The 16,860-nt window shown below is 43.1% G+C and overlaps 2 protein-coding genes across 5 annotated transcripts in view; one reads left to right on the forward strand and one right to left on the reverse strand.

Moving 5' to 3' along the window:
- capn15 (calpain 15) overlaps window positions 1-13,028 on the reverse strand; it is a 38,977-nt gene extending 25,949 nt beyond the window's left edge. Inside the window, exon 1 of one of the 3 annotated variants that reach the window (XM_039788614.1) lies at window positions 12,763-13,028. Coding sequence is in view for 1 of the 3 variants with exons in the window: in XM_039788613.1 (XP_039644547.1) it covers window positions 8,255-8,436 (182 nt within the window). In the remaining 2 variants the exon portion in view is untranslated. Of the gene's footprint in view, window positions 1-8,254; window positions 9,202-9,621; window positions 10,181-12,762 lie in introns of those variants that run through there. The other 2 variants (XM_039788615.1, XM_039788613.1) reach the window with 2 other exon arrangements.
- A 2,301-nt stretch (window positions 13,029-15,329) lies between these two features.
- The window catches only part of LOC120551712 (ankyrin repeat and fibronectin type-III domain-containing protein 1), a 136,696-nt gene continuing 135,165 nt past the window's right edge, over window positions 15,330-16,860 (forward strand). The window contains exon 1 of one of the 2 annotated variants that reach the window (XM_039789239.1): window positions 15,330-15,499. The gene's annotated coding sequence lies outside the window, so the exon portion shown is untranslated. Of the gene's footprint in view, window positions 15,500-15,793; window positions 16,013-16,860 lie in introns of those variants that run through there. The other variant, XM_039789240.1, reaches the window with a different exon arrangement.

Below are 16,860 nucleotides of genomic sequence, written 5' to 3' on the forward strand. Positions count from 1 at the left end.
CAAACCGATAAATTCATGGTGGGTGGCAAAGGCCTAACTAACTGCCACAACTGAGGAGTCAGTAAGGAAGTCTTCAGGCTTTAGAGAAAAAGGTGAGAGAGATACAGACTGTCATCATCCTGGATGTAAAATGGGTCAGTAAGGCTTTAAGAAATGCTAAGGTTAGATAAACTACAAAAGCACTGATGAGTGTGTAGGCCACCTATGACTGGCTACTTGGATTCATTCCACATACTGAACTGGATTGCGAGATCAAGTGAACTGAGTCTCACCAGCTTCTCCCGGTGTCGCTGTGAGACATTTGGCTCTTGTGCGACAGTCATTAGCACTGCCTTTCTGTTGTTGGCCCTGAGCCCAGGGCCGGGGGGGGGGGGCGAGGGGGAAGAGCACGGTGCCTTTCTTTGGCCACTGGGGCAGAGCGTACCTGCTTTATACACTCAACATAAAGACAAGCATCACCACCAAACTGATAATCACCAGCACAGCAGTAGCCGTGGCTGTTAACATGTGATTTTTTTATGTTCTGTTGACAATTTTACTCGATGATTAAACATGCCGATAAGTCCACACTGCTTATATACTCACATTCAACTATTTTTAAAATAGCAGTTCTATTTTTGTTCTATTTTCATCAGGTGATATTGTATCTGATGTACTGTACGGTGCGGTACATATATGTCTTTGGTTCCATTCTAATCTAAAAACTAAAAAACATGATTAATAATTAAAGAACACACCATAAGAACAAAAATGTCATACTATTTATTCTTTCTCAACAATTCAAACACTTAACTGGCTGTCTGATGAATTCATCCTGACATTGGACTAAGCTAACACACAAAGGGAGTCAGTCAGCACTTCACAGATATTATATAACACATGGCCTGTCTGTTAGCACACAGTCAGTGCTACACAGGGTTTACATGACAGTTCTTCTTGTGACAGGCTGTGCTTTCTAAATTTTGCAAAACAAAAAGGTTTCTCAAAGCCTTGACTGTAAACACAAATAACCACAGGGAATGCCCTAACCCAACAGACGGTCTCCTCTATACTCTGGTTGCCCATTGGACTGATGACTTATAACATTAAATGACACTTCCACACATTGTATCTTGCGTATGTGTACATGCTTTGTGTATCTGAGAGCAACATACCAAGTCAACTTCCTGGTATGAGAACGTACTTGACAGACAAAAAAATGGACTCCCAACATGCATCACTACTTGAAGCTTGTACACAGCTGCAAGCTAACCCATAAGGCGTCTATTTGTACAATTTAAAAGTATTTTCTTAGTAAATTCAATTCTAGCAAACTAGCTCATCAGTGGTTGGATAGCTACTGCTTAGACTTTTGCACAGCAGAGAAATACTGTAAGAAAAATATGTCTTCTTTGAACGATAGATTTCTCATTAAACATGGCGACAGCTTCACATATTTTAACTTGTAGATCATTAGTAATTAAATGTTTGGGCTGCAGGTTAAAGCAATTCTAAGACACTCACGTGGGGTCAATTGAGCCTAATTAATGATCAATAGAGTAATCAATACTGCAAATAATCAAAAACTATATTGCCTCCATGCTAACGCTGCAACAAATTTTCATCCAGTAATCACTGCTAGCCTCAGTGTTATCTTCCCAATGTTTTGAATCCCCCTAAACGTATTCGCTGGATTGATGTTTACATAAGGTATTAAGGCCTACGTTGTAATAGCTATTATAATATTTTCATCTTTAAACGTGCTACACTTTATCTGCTGTAATTTGAAGTCTTGATGACTTATATCCGGATTACTAATAGGCTGTGTGAGGCTGAATAACTAGCCTGACCGTTGAGCTCACTTTGTGAGACATGCTCCAAGTGCAGCACATGCGCACACGCACACACGCACACGCACACGCACACGCACACACACACACACTCTCTAAAAGTGAGTCACTCCTCTGATAAATATTTACAGGTGCAGCTTTGAGTGAACGCAGGGAGATAGCTGGAGGCGTAGATACCGTATCTTATAAAATGTTTATGTTAGAAAAAGGTCTCGGTTATTGTGCCTTTGATGAGGAACCTGTTTAAGAGCTGCAACCTCTAGAAGTAACAGGGATGCAGGGAGTGATTGTCGTAACGACCAGCTGCTGGGGAATTACCCAGGGTTTGTGCTTTTTATGTTGTTGTTTTTTTACTTCATCCACGCAAACATTACTAGCAGACAGAATGATGATGCCAACCTAAGTGGTGACTCTTGTTTAATAATGTAATGTAATAATAATGTATACTTTATTAATCCCGCAAGGGGAAATTACAATGTTATTACCCATATTACACACAGGCCTGAATTACACACACATGCCCAGTACCTATACATGCACTAATGGAGAGATGTCAGAGTGAGGGGGCTGCCCATGGAACGGCGCCCTGAGCAGTTGAGGGTCCGGTGCCTTGCTCAAGTGCACCTTGGCCGTGCCCAGGAGGTGAACAGTCCGCCACCATACTTTGGTCCGTGTGGGGACTTGAACCAGCGGGGAACCACTCCGGTTCCCAACCCAAATCCCTACTGACTGAGCTACTGCCACCCTCCACCGAGCACAGCTTGTTATTTAAAAAGGAGACCTATCAGAGGCCAAACGCCGTTGGATCGGACAAGGTGTGAAAAAAAGAAAAAGAAGAAAAAAAAAATGGATAATGAATGCTGAAACATTCTGCTGCATCTGAACACACCCAGAACACTTCAGTGACAGGGATTAGATCAGCACATTCACCCATTCCTTACCAGACTTGAGGAAACCGACAGAGAATTTATTTCACCCCTTTAGTAACGTATGCAGTCTGTCTGCAGCGGTTTCACTGGCAAAACGTTGTTCATCACTTAATTGTGGGATTCTTCTTGCTTGCGAGATTAAAGCAATCTTTTCACTTAAAAATTTTTTTCTTCAGGGCCAAAGGCTTGAGGATTAACTGCCACAACCTATCTGCCAGATAATGTGTTGTGACATGAATATGACTCATTACTCAACCCTGACAGGTCTCCAAAATTAGGCCAATTGGCTACAACAAACTCGATGGAGCTGAGCCAATGACTGCAACTTATCTGAGGCGGTGTATCTAGAGCCCAGACTTAAGCGGCAGACAAAGAGTTTCTACTGTGACGTGCTGAGACTCGATGCCTTAGTCACAGGACAGCACAACAAGATAAAAGGTTTTGAGGCACTGACATTGAGCAGGACACTTTTAAATGAGACATTTTGAGACAGAATAGATTCATAAAATGTTATTGTGCTGGCACAAAGACTCCAGAGCAATTTAGACAAAAAGGTCTTTTGAAAAAGTGCCCTTAGGCCGAGCCGAGACATATCTCCAATAAACATTCCTGAGGCTTTACGAAAATGGAATATCACAAGAAGGGTGTGATGCTGTAATAACAAACAGGGGTGTTGTTGTGTAAAGGTTATGTGTCAGGGTAATGCCATGCATGAGAACATCGGAGTCTGGTTAATGGTTTTTATGCTGTTGTTTTTAATGCAAGCATGATCTAGATGATCACACACCTTATGATCGAGGCCTCATAACCCAGAACTATTTTCCGAAAAAAAAAAGATGTGAACTAACAATCTGTTCTCCTGAATAAGAGACTGATGATTCTAAGAATGCAAATACTGGTCAAAAGAGGGGGAAGGAAATAGAAAGAATAATAGTAGCTTCTGACCTCTAGCTGTGCCCTGAGTGAATATTTCACGACCGGTGCTCAGTTTTGATGAGTGAATCTGTCAACGGTGGAGACAGCTTCAGACATTTGAATCTTTAAACAGAGGAAACTGTCTGACTGGGTTTCAGCAGCCATCAGTAGCACGAGGCAAAGCGAGAGCAAGCAGGAAGCTGGCAGGAAGCTGGCAGGAAGCTCCAGAGTCAGGGAGGGAGAAGAGGATGAAATGGCAGGGGCACGGTGCTGCTGCCGCCGCCGCCACCGCCGCCGCCACCGCTGCTGTGCTTACAGAATCTGAAGTTCCTGTGGGGACCCAAACCTGGAGGGCAGGAGCACTGCTGACACAGCGCTGCCTTCAGCCAGAGGGGAATCTTCTCAGACAGGCAGCACAGAGTGGAGTTTAACTTCCTGTTTAAGACACAAATTCAACCCTTGAAGGCGGACCACTTGCCTTGAGGTTTCTCTAGCTCGTCACTAAACACTAGGGGTGTGCAAAAAAAAAACGATTCATATTCGAAACGCAATTCAAGCTCTACCGATTCTTTTTAATGTTTTTATTGTACGTCTACTGCAATCACATGGGAAAAGTAACTACATTTACATACTGTGAATCGTTTTTTGAATCGAAAAATCGATTTTTTAATCGAATCGTGACCCTAAAAATCGATATCGAATCGTGACGTTTTCTGAATGGTGCACCCCTACTAAACACTGACTGACTAATCAGCTGGTTTTATGGTATTCCTCCAGAGGTGCAGTTTGCCAGCACGTTTCTTTCTGTGTGTGAGACTGCCAGGTTACCATGTGTGGTCTTATCTAGGGACCAAGTGAATTAGGTTACTGAACATATGCTACGGATTTCCATGGCAACAAGAGTGTGTGTGTGTGTGTGTGGGGGGAAGAGATCTGGAATCATGTCAGTTGCAGTGCCAATAGGCTAGTTTTTCTTGCCGCATCAATGCTCTGTTTTCCAAAGAAAGACACACTGTGAGACAAAGCCTGCATGCCAAATCTATTCTGGTGGCTTGGGGACTGTCCTGACAAGGCCCTGTCTTCACCGGACAGGCAATAGCCGGGAAGGACGTGCTGAAATAATTCAGACATAAACACGGCCAGTGACCATGCTGGTTGAATCCAAGTGGACCCGTTTTAATCCAATTAAAAAGGGAGGAGAGCCAGTGGAATGGAGCTGCAATAAACGCCATCATCCATCATGCTGGGACAGCAGAGACACTGGGATCGACTCTGGAGTGAGCAGACACTAACTTTAAAAGGCTCCAAAGGCCACGTACAGTGAAACCCTGAAGCACTATGGGGCTTAGAGATAATGAAACACAGTCACACTGTTGACGTACACAAATAATGGGCTTTGGGAAAACTGCGTTGTGCTGCAATTAAAATGGAAAAAAGATTGAGATTTTAAAGTTGACAATCGCAGCTCACACAACTACACCTCTGTTGCACATCTTTGTCTGCTGAGTGGGTTGTTATTGTCGAGTAAAACTTTACAGGTTAGGTACTGATTCAGTGCACACAAGCACTTCCCAAAGTCAATGGGTTGCCACTGGATGAAGACAAATTGAAATTACCCAAGAACAAGACTGTTCATGCAGTCTCCAAACTGAGAAAAACAAGGGAAGGACAATATATTAGAGAATAAACAGTATAAGAACGGCTGAAGTTAAGCTGGGCTCATAGTGTTCTGTTGTTTCTATATTTCATGCTCTGTCACAGCTCAGCAAAGCTTGCCTAACATTGTTAGGCTCACACAGCAGTGTGTACATGTGCATAAGACTGCAAGTGAGTGTGTGTGAGAGGGGGCAGTGGGGGTAGATAAGAGGGCATGTTAGTAAGTGCTACATGTTAGTAAGTGCTACTGCACAGTGTTTCTAAAACATCTATTGTGCTATATTTGTGTGTGTGTGTGTGTGTCCCTCTCTGCCTCCCAGCAGAAGACCAGTGTGTCTGCCTGTGTTAATGTGGTCAGCTGACTGAGAGCGGCGTCTGATTGGTGATGGAGGAAGAGAAGCTTGTTGCTACAGAGATGCACCAACACAATGGAAGAGTTTGCTGAATAAAAAAAAAAGCAAGTTGACTGTATGAAACTACACTGACAGTACGAGCTATACTTGAGTTTTATTCATGAATGGAGCTATGGTTGATTGGTAGGCCTGTAACAACTGTTACATAAATGTCAAGTTGTCAATTTGTTTACATAATCGCTGTGTCTTTGTTTAACCGCAATTAATTGCTAACATTAACTAAGGTCTTAAGGCGTAGGACTGGTAATCGTTGATTTTGTTTAGATATGCCAAATAATAATTATATAAGTGATTATTGGTCGGACTATATTCGTATTATTTAAATTGTTAGTTGTTGGCACTTGACACGTTCATAGTTAGAAAGTAGTTTTAAGATAATAAAGAGGCGTTGTACCTGTGTTATTACATTATGTGGCTCACATAACAGTGATATAACCAAAAGTTTAATTTGTTTAATAAAGTAATAAATACATTTTTTTTTGTATTTGATTGAAAGACAATTATATTGTTAATCGCAATTATTTCTGTGACACTTATCTGTACAGCAAAATTTTGAATTGTTACAGCTCTAGTTGATGGAACCCGGTCTATATTTTAAAACTCTCAGAAGAGTAAGCAACAGTAGCCATGACTCCCTTAACTGTTAAATGTAGAGCAAATGCAAGGAAAGCATGGACAGCGGCAGGCAGGAATCAAGAAAGATGAAAGCCCAACTGGAGACTGATGCTGAATAAATAATGACATCCATTGTGGGGAAATGTGATCGGGCTCTCTGAAAATCAATAACTAACAACCGGACCGTGATGCCCTGAGTGACTCAGCAACAACTTCAATACACTACAGGCGGTCAATAACAACTGCCTGTTCTCATTCCGGCAGACATGACCCAAAAAGCCGAAGGAAATCTGGAAACCCTTCTAAACATGTTTCTGTGAGGGCGGTTGAGAAGATCATCCTTTGGAAGAAAGTCAGTCAAAACTGCTGGATGAGCTGCACATTGAAACTGAGCTTCTTACACGCTGATAGGCCTTTCACTGTGGTGACAGTGACTCAGAAGGCAATGACTGGAATAATGGATTATTGCAGCGCACAGTCTTTCTTGTAAATACAGTAACTGAATATATCTCTTTCATGCAGTCAATATTGGCAAAACAGTGTTTATTATGAATAGGATGTCTCTTCCACAAATAGTTTGCTGGTTCAAGTCCCCATACGGCCCAAAGTATGGCGGTGGACTGGTAGCTGGAGAGATGCCAGTTCACCTCCTGGGCACTGCCGAGGTGCTCTTGAGCAAGGCACCGAACCCCATTCCATGAGCAGCCCCCTCACTCTGACATCTCTCCATTAGTGCATGTATAGGTACTGGGCATACATGTGTAATTCAGGCCTGTGTGTAATAACAACAGAGTGAAAACATTGTAATTTCCCCTTGCGGGATTAATAAAGTATACATTATTATTATTATTATTATTATTATTATTATTATTATTATTACACAGCTGCTGCTACCTCCATGAGAAGTTTGTTTTCAGAAAAACTCTTTAACGGGGCAGCCTCTAGCTCACCCAGTGGGAGCGTTCACCCCATGTTGGCTGAGTCCTGCAGCGGCGCAGGGTTCGAATCCGACCTGCTGCCCTTTGCTGCGAGTCATCCCCCATCTCTCCCCTTCATATCTATCCACTTTCGAATAAAAATGGAAAAGCCCCTAAGAAATAATCTTTAAAAGAAAAACTCTTTAGGTTATAGTCTGAAAAGGAACCTCTATTCACAGTAAACAACAAACTATAGATGTGATTTTTTTTTTTAAACAATACCAGTGTGTCAACAGTTATAATGTATCCACTGTTTTTAATCATTTTCAAAATTAATAAAACTGAATCAGAGCTGGACTTAAAGCCTGATAAAAAGCATGGCAGCAAAAATCATCTTCCAATTACCCTGGGGCTGGTTTTCATTGGGCTCACAGAGGTCAGGTCAATGTGTCTGTCCTGGCAATTCACTCAGCACTGTACAGCTGTGCTAGGAGGAACCAATGGGGTGGGATTTTGGTTTACAAATCCGGCTTAGCCCGATTTTGGGTGCATCATAAAAAAAATAAAAAACACATCAACATGCAGGCTTTGATTAGATAAGCTTTGATGAAGGGATTTGATCCATCGCTGTGAGGTTATTGAATCCTCAGTAAGCGTTTCTAAAAGCCTGCGAAAGAGAAAGTAGCACTCGCTCTGAAATGAACAACACTGACGAACAGTGTCTGTGCACATCACCCAAAATACTGTCGCCAAGAGAACATCAGCACAGGAGCCTCAAAAGAATGCCAGTTTGTACGCTTACACCAGTCACAGCTTTAAATGGCAGCATTCCCGCGTAACACACCCCCGCGGCTCGTTCCTCCTGCGACTTCCCCCAACAACTGGCCAAGCCAGGCCAGGCCAGCCCGCCGCTCTGTTGCCCGCGTGCACTCAACTGAGAAAAGTTGGCACCCGGCTGGGTAGACAGAGTTGGCTCTTACCTGCGCTCTCGGTGAGGCAGCGGGGGCTGCTGCTGCTGACGTGGGATGAAGGTGGTGCCCCACACCGGGCTGCTGTGGCTGTTCCTCAGCCAGCCCACAGGAGGGGACGATGGGTACGGGGTGCTGCGGAAGCCATGGTCTGACTCGGTCTCTGCAGTGAGAGACGAGGCTGAGCTCCCCATCACCACGGCGACAGGAAATCAGTCTCTGAATGCACTCTGATAGGAGGATCGGTTTGTTTCTGCTTTTCCCTAGAGCACCAAGGTTGGGGGAGGTATCCACGCTTGCATTCAGTGAGACAAACTGACATACAGTGAGACTAAAGGGGATGTTTGGACCACAACAGCAATCATGTGTTTGTATTTGCTGTAAACTTCCCGTTGACAACTTTATACTTCAAAACAGGAAGAATTTCCTTCAGCAAAAGTCCTTTGAGAGTGCCAGTCAAAACAAATAACACAAAAACACAGCAACAGGGAATCCGAGATGAGGGCACTCAAAATAGGAGCAGAACTTGCAGGTGGCCAAGTATGCAGGGTGGATATCCCACAGTGCACAGGGGAATACGTTCTCAATTCAAATAGTAATTTGATGCATGGGGCGCTGATTCCCGTTCAGCAGTTGGTCTCAGAGAGGAGAAAATGCAATTTTCTCACAGCAAAGGCTCGTAATTCTCTCTCTTGTAGCCGTTGAGCTTGTAACACTCTGCACCACGTCTTCCATGAAGCCACTCATAATTCCTCCTGCGTTCCTCCTGACACAACATCCCCCCAGGCTGTGCAGTCTCATGCCTGGTTCCTCTTTCTTTTGCACATGCTCACAAAAAAACAATCAATTAGCAATAGCAGGAAAAAAAAAATCTGTGGCACTCAAGTAAATGTGTTCGCAGTCACTCAGCATCTCAGCAGCCAAACGGTACACCTCTGGAAAATGTAAGGTTCAGTGAGTGGGGGAGAACATCCAGGACAGTACAACAGCATCAGGATTCCCCAAAGACAGCTGATAGTGATCAATAGTGACAAGGATTTTCACTAATAAAAAGTCGTACAAAACATATCCACAGAGTTATTTACAATGTGGGCACTGGAGGAAATCAATTCATTGCATTTGCCGGGAAGGGTGTTGGCAAAACTACAAGTACGCTAATATCCAAGTCTCATCTTTCAGCCATCCAGTCTGACTAACAGCTGCTGTGGAAGTTCACCACCAAAAAACACCCCCAGCTGCATTTCTCCCGCTGGATAAAACGTCATGTTTGAAACCCCATGGGGGAGGTGTGGGGGGGGGGGGGATTTCTCAGGGGGTAAAACCACTTCTGGTCTTTGCAGAATTTGGGGATTTCCACATGAACAAAAAGAACAACTCACATGCACTTCCGAACTTAACCCGGGTACAGGGAGCTGCTCTTTAAGCCCCAACAGTTGCCACAGCATGAACCATGTTTACAGCTGGTCAGCTCCACGTTCTGTGTAATAACCGACAAGATCCCGGAGAGGGATGGTCCGTTTCGGGCCCGCGGTGCTCTGCCAGCGCCAGGACGGGACACGATCCTAGTTCCCGCTGTCTGATCCCCCCACCGAGGCCGGCCAGCCTAGTTCATCAACTTGAGCGGAGATGTGTGTGGACTTTGCCCAGCTTGTCATAGTAAGTCTCCCTACAGGCGTAGCATCTGAAGGAAACAAGTTATCATCCCATTGGCTATTTTTGCCGAGTCTTTAAAAGTCTGGAGGGCGATATTCCGTGGTTTGTTTGTTTGTTTTTTTTGGCTTAATTTTACAGCTGATTCTTCTATGGTAGCCTACTGACGCAGAGATCACATGGACTTAAATCTACAGTTTACGTTTCCAGATTCGGTGAACCATACGTGACAACTAAATCAGTGAAAACGCATATAGGCTTTCAGTTTAGCAGCACTGCAAAGCATTACTTGTATACAAAAAAAAAAGGTGGTGTGTGTCCGTTCCCACACAGCGGTACTGAGGCCAGGGAGAGCATCGTGCAGGAGGCGACATCCAGGCGTAAGAAACGCCAAGAGAGCCGAGGAGGTCTCAGCCAGGAAGGAGCACTCAATCGCAAATTTCACCATCTTCCACCGGGTCCACTCCAGCCTGCGTTCATCATCTCATATTTCCTGCGTTCTGGCTGTAGATGCCGAGCCCGGTTGTCTTATATTAGGAGACATCCTCGCTCCAGTCCCGCTGGCTGTCGCCTGCTCAGATAGTGGAAATCTGCTCCATCCCAGAATGCCTGTATCTAATGGTTCCATGTGGGCATGTTATGGTTCCGTTATTTGTTCTTATTCTCCCGTTATGTATTTTTTTTTTTTTCTTCCACGGGCTTTAATTCTCCCTCACTGGTAGCGTGAGCGCAGTGGACGAGGATGCAATCTCCTCCTATAACAGCGGATTACTGGAGTGTCAGCAGAGCGCAGGCGCACTGACCCTGGCGAGCACAGAAAAGCTGGGAGGCTGCGTTCAAGAGATTGAAATAAACCTCAATAGGAGTAGTAGAGATCTCACTCATTAATGTGAATAGGATCCCACTGTAATGGCTAGTAATGGATGTCAGAACCAGCCGGGGCAGGTTGAGGCATGTTCATTCTGGTAAAAAAAAAAACACAACTGGTAGAAATGTCCCACTTACACAACTGTTTAAAAACTACCTATGTTTTTGTACTGGTTCCTTGCAAAAAAAAAAAAAAAAAAGCTTTCATAGTCAATGTCAGAAGAGAAAGTGAAGGGTTAAGGAGAAGACAGCGGTGACTGCAACACTCATCACTGCTCAACTGTCCCTTCACATTACTGAGATAAGCCTTCAAACTTTCCCTCTCTTCCACTTCATATCACTTTGCTGACCTCTTTTCTGATCTCTCATCCTCTCTCTCTCGCTCTCTCTCTCTCCGCTTCTCTCTCTTTGAATTCACAGCGTTCACCAGCAAACCAATGCATTAAGCACAGGCCTACCATGACATGAAAATACTTATCATACCACATATTGTTCTAAGCATCCTGAGTTGCAGTGGGTTAACCATTAGCCGTGGCCTTTAACTACCAATCAGTCAAGCAGGCTGGCTGCGTGGCAAGTCATTTGTCTGGAACTCTGCTTAGTTTCACAGTAAAGGGTGTGTTCTTAACGCACAGCTCCGGGCGTGACTCCTTTTATGTTCCCTTGTGAAATGCGTTGAGACTGAAAGTAGTTTGTCTGGTTAAACTTGAGTTGCTTTTAGATTCCAGAGAACAGCCCAGGCTACGATATGTAACATAGTTGCTGGTGTAGACTTAAGTCCAACCCCAGTTCCAGGGTGCATGGCTGGAGCTGTCAAGAATGCATGCGTCATGCAGAAAGCTAGGCACAAACAGCTCACTTGTATTCGTCATAACACAATTTGGGTGGTTTTAATTTAGCCATGTAACACACTCACAATGACAAAGCAGAAATAAGGACAATAATAACTGAATTACTAAAGCAGTATGCACAGATAGACACGGGACAGGGGAAACCACACCGATGTGTAACCAACCACACACAAAATAAAACTGCACACAAACCAGCCGAGAAGTCTGAGGACTGCGACCCTTTGTTAAGGGTGCACCTGTCTAAGGGCCACCTGTTCCTCTAACAGTCAGCACCCAGAGATACAGCAGCTGACACAGTCAGTACCAGATAGAGAGAGAGAGAGAGAGAGAGAGAGAGAGAGAGAGAGAGAGAGAGTAAGATTGGATTTCATTTCTATTCTCCAGGGACATAGAGGGGGAAGAAGGGAAAGGGAGGATGTGAGCTGATTTCACGGTACATTGTAAGTTGTCATTTCTACACCACCCCAAAATGCCCTGACTGTCAAAAACGTGTTTTCTGTGCCGTGGACATTCTCAAAGCAGGAACACAAATTGTCAGACTACACTCTGCAAGTTCACTCCCAACCAAATCATGTAAACACATTAGATTTGATTTTGATTCTACAAGCCAAACCTACAACTGGATAAGCAAAGTTAAGGCTTCAGGTCACACACACATCATCAGCCCTGTTCAAGTGTCCATGAAGCAAGACAATGTATCTCTAGACGCAAGTTCATTAACCTGAGCTTGCCCTCTAACCTGCCTAACTCCCCTAAACAGACAAGCAGAAGATAAAATGTCCATGCTGTTGTTGTATTACCCTGTTATGTGCAGTAAAGCGGAATGAAAAATAGAAAGACTTTATTGTCATTTTATAGAATAAAAGAAAGACAGCCGTCATGTGAAACCACGTTTAAATACGAGCCACTGTCACATAATCGATCTATTTGTGGCCGAAGTGTAAGCCTGTGAGCCCTGTCACAAACACTAACATTGGCTATACAGTGCAGCCAGATGAGAACTCTGAACAATCCCATTGAGACAGTGCGAGCAGAGGACGCCGGGGACCATGTAAACAAAGACACTCTTATTCAATCATTTGGTCGACGTTACCGACGCTGCCCTACAGTTGTGTACTTCGCGAAGTCCACTCACAAATCGGTTATTCTTACCTCAAGTCGGTCGAAGGGGAATTAATCCTGTTTTTCGGTCGTCTGTGCGTTAACTTTTCGCAGCCATCGAGACGATAAGTTCTTCCCGGCGGATTGTACTTTAGCCACCGTAACCTTTCCAGGCTTTAGCTTCGCGCTCTTCGCTGCATGTTTCAGACATCTGTGACAAACACGTACACGTACAGTTTATTTTCACTCCGTCGGGTATTCGGGGGACTGATGCGACCGCGTAGCTTTACCTACAACAGCCCAGGAAGGAAGGGGAATCTCCAAGGAGCAAACAGAGAATGCACGTACGCCAAATGCGTACCGGGTGGTTGCTAACTGCCAGCGAGCACACGTTAACGTACGTAAAGCGTTTCAAGAATCCGGGGGTAGAAAACTCAACTTCCCATGTTCAACCTATGTGTTCAACACGGATATTTGCAACTAGGATATCCGGGAACAAATGTCGTCGCCTTTGCATATTTCTTATTATTATACCTAACTAAAATACATTTATATTCAAATGTGTGATATCGTCGTTCCTTTCATTTTGTTAGCCTGTATTTTAAAAATACCCTTGCTGTGGTTAGATTTAAATCTTGAGTTTAAAATCTGAGAGTAGATTCCCCGTTATACCGCCTCACAGGCCAGGGTCAGACAGCGGCACTCTAGTGTCATCTAGTGGACCTAAATTGGAACTGTCCGAGTTGAACCATTGGTAGGCTATCAGTAATTTGTGAGGCTGAGTGTGAGGTGTAAATGCAATAAAATAGATAATTTCACATCTTTAAAATGTCCATGTCATCTACAAGCTTCTTCAGGCCTATCTATTTTTCTAAAATGTAGAAATTTTACTTTTATATAAAGCAGCTATGATATTTTGTAATCTATTTTTCTAAAATGTAGTAGTTTTACTTTTAAAGCAGCTATGATATAGTGGATGGGGGCAGAATCCTCACTGGATTACTGTATGAGGCAAGTCCTATCATTTTGGGGAGCATATGTAGGAGCACTGACACCCAATAAAAAGTAACATTTGGGTCCAACAAATAAGACCCTCTGACAACCAATAAAATGCTTGTTATAGACTATTATTGCTACTACTTTGATTGCTGCTAATGTTATTGGTAACATTATAATTGGTAGTTATGCTTATTGTAATTATGTGCAATATGGATTTCTGTGTTGATATTTTGTTCATTACTGTCTTGTGACACATTTGTGTGTGTGTCACAGATTTAGATAATTTGACAATGCAGACATATGGTAGTAGTCTCAAAACATCTGCATCTGGCCAAAGCACTACAGTTGAAAATTAGCCGGCTGACTAACACTGGCACATTTACAGAAATGTTGATTGATGTGCGTTGTCCTTTATAAATAAAAAGAAATGAAATATCATATCATATCATGTCATATCACTAGTGCAGTTACTCCAATGATTGTTATTGCTGTTGCCACCATCAAAGTGTGTGATTGTTTTGAAGCACTCAAACTGCACCCTAAAAATGTATTGAACCTAAGGAAATCATCAATAGCCTATCATATTGTAGTATAATATTATTATCTATGGCCACTATTGCTACTACAGAATGCAGAATGATATCAGGTGGTTTGGGTTCTGTTACTTCTAATAGCCTATACTCTAGTAACCATAGTTGCAGGCCACACATGACCTTTTACACCAACCTGTATGCTTCTTGAATGAATGCTTATTGCCTTGTCAGCTTGATAATGGAAATTAAAAGTTAAAATATGTCTCTAATATTCTAGGAATCTTTGTTTTGTACAAATCACTTGGATATTGCATGTATGGATTATATTTTTATATTCAGGTTGACGTAGGCTATTGCTCTAAAGTCATTTACCTAAATGGACATAACTTTTCAGGAAACTCTAAATCAAGACTAAACTTAATTTCAGTTCACTCATAAGGTTAAGAACTTTCGATTTTCTTTTTACTATAGTCCTACACCTATCTTGAGTTCATATCAATTATATAACTCTGCTATTTCTGTGTAGCCTAAACCACAAGTGGAATTTATATTTCATTAGGATAAAGTAGCATGTGAAACGTTCAGTGAGTCTGGATTATCTCTGTTAATGCCGGTGTCACCAGGGTTGTTTGAACCGGGGAAGTTCAGAGGATTAGGCCAATATCAACAGGGTCGGTGTAGCCATACTTCAATAATGAGATAACAGAGCGAAGTATAAAAACCTTTTATTGCCATTAAGATAATTTTCCTGTATGCAATCAATCGCCAAAAATTCACTTGGATGTGTGTTTGAACCATTGTAGAAAACACAACGAACCGGCTTTGTGTTGGGTGACTGATTCCGTGCCAATTACAACCTTGAAGAAAGTTCATCAATTCAAATTAAGTATTTAAATCTCAGCAGGCTAATATCCTTTAACATCCTTGGGGGGAAATACATCCTTCCATCGGTTAAGAGACACAATCAATAAATATCTGGGATTACAGTGATTTATCTTCAGGGCTGAGTGAGGCGGAGCAAAGCATCCCTCTGATAGAAGCAGGCAGAAGAGTTGGCAATGAGTCTGGGCGGAGAAAGTTAGCTACTGCTGGACGTGGTCTCTCACATGTCGGGTAGTAAATTACAAGTGTTCACGGTCTACAGTATATACATGCTTAGAAAATGTTAGCACCGGTGTGACATACTTAATCTTTTGAGCGGTTGAGTTAAAGTAGCTAACGCGGTCCGGGAAGGAAACAATTTCTTCGTCAAGAAGGTAAAGTTATGCGAATGAATTAATCTTTGTACACTTCCTTTTTTTGTCTCTTAGGGTTACACTTGTGCACTTGTTGTACGCTAGAGCGAAACAAGATAATTTCAGTCGCGACTTTTCTTTTGTGTGTGCGCTTGGGCTAACTTATATATATATATTTTTTAGAAAGGACAGAAAGTTAGCTAGCCCACTTCACTAAAATCTTCGTGGGTGTATTGTTTCCAATGGCCAGAGTGTCGGTGCGTACACACTGTTGTCATGACAATGCTAGGGAAACCCAGCGCGAGGCACGTTGGGAGACACAAAAGACACCAGCCTCAGTGTTCAGCGTGGTTTAAGGACTTTCATTTCGACACACAAACTCCCCCGAAAGTTCACTGAAAGTCTAAAACAAAGACCGCAGGAAGTGTAATGTTATTCTCCTTTACTCTTCTGCGTGGAAATATCAAAGAAAGCCAGGCAGCGTTGCTAAGTCACTGCTATCCTGTGTCAGTGGAAAGAAGAGCACTTTGGGAGGTAAGGGGGGGTCAAGAAAGGATATGTGAAAACTGTTGGGCTAAGGTGTGTCCTGTGTTTATATGAGACAACTTGTGACCCTGTTAGCCAGGAAAGGGATGCTTTTAGTCGGCTCTTTTTTCTTTTTTATGGCCAACACACACACATGTGGAAATGACTGGCTTCCACAATAGTGAGTGAATAACACAATTGTCTTAGGGGAAAAGGAAAAAGATGTGTGTGGGCGAGTGGGGGGCAACGATTGCATTGAGGGACAGAAATGTGAGTGTCATTGTATGTTTGGTAGGGCATGTGTGCATGTGTGTGTGGAAATGGTAGGAAGGTGGGGTCAGGGTTCCTTTACATGACCATGGACTCATGAGAGGACATGAGAGGACACAACGGTAGTGGAGTGTGTGTGTGTGTGTGTGTGTGTGTGGGGGGGGGCGCTTTATTTATATCACTACTGCAGATGTTACCACACACACACACACACACACACACACACACACACACACACACACACACATACACAGTACACACACAGTACACACACCCGGACACAGCAAAACAGGCAGCTACTACTGGCACGAGTGTGACTTTTGACAAGCAGGATAAGCTCTCCCTTTCTGATGACTCATGATTAAACTTGTTTACAATCTTGTTCAAGGGACATTTTCACAAGTCCAGATGCTAAAAGGTGACAGTCTCATGGACCAGTGCCAGTACTTGTCATTAAATGCAACACCAGCAAAATATCCTCCTACTGCTCATACATAACAACACACTGGGTGGCCAAAACACTAGGAAGACTAAACCACACCAAAGCCAGAAAGTTTGCTATATAAATTATTATAATCCATATATTG

Source organism: Perca fluviatilis, chromosome 21 (assembly GCF_010015445.1).
Source record: "Perca fluviatilis chromosome 21, GENO_Pfluv_1.0, whole genome shotgun sequence".
Taxonomy (NCBI): Eukaryota; Metazoa; Chordata; class Actinopteri; order Perciformes; family Percidae; genus Perca; species Perca fluviatilis.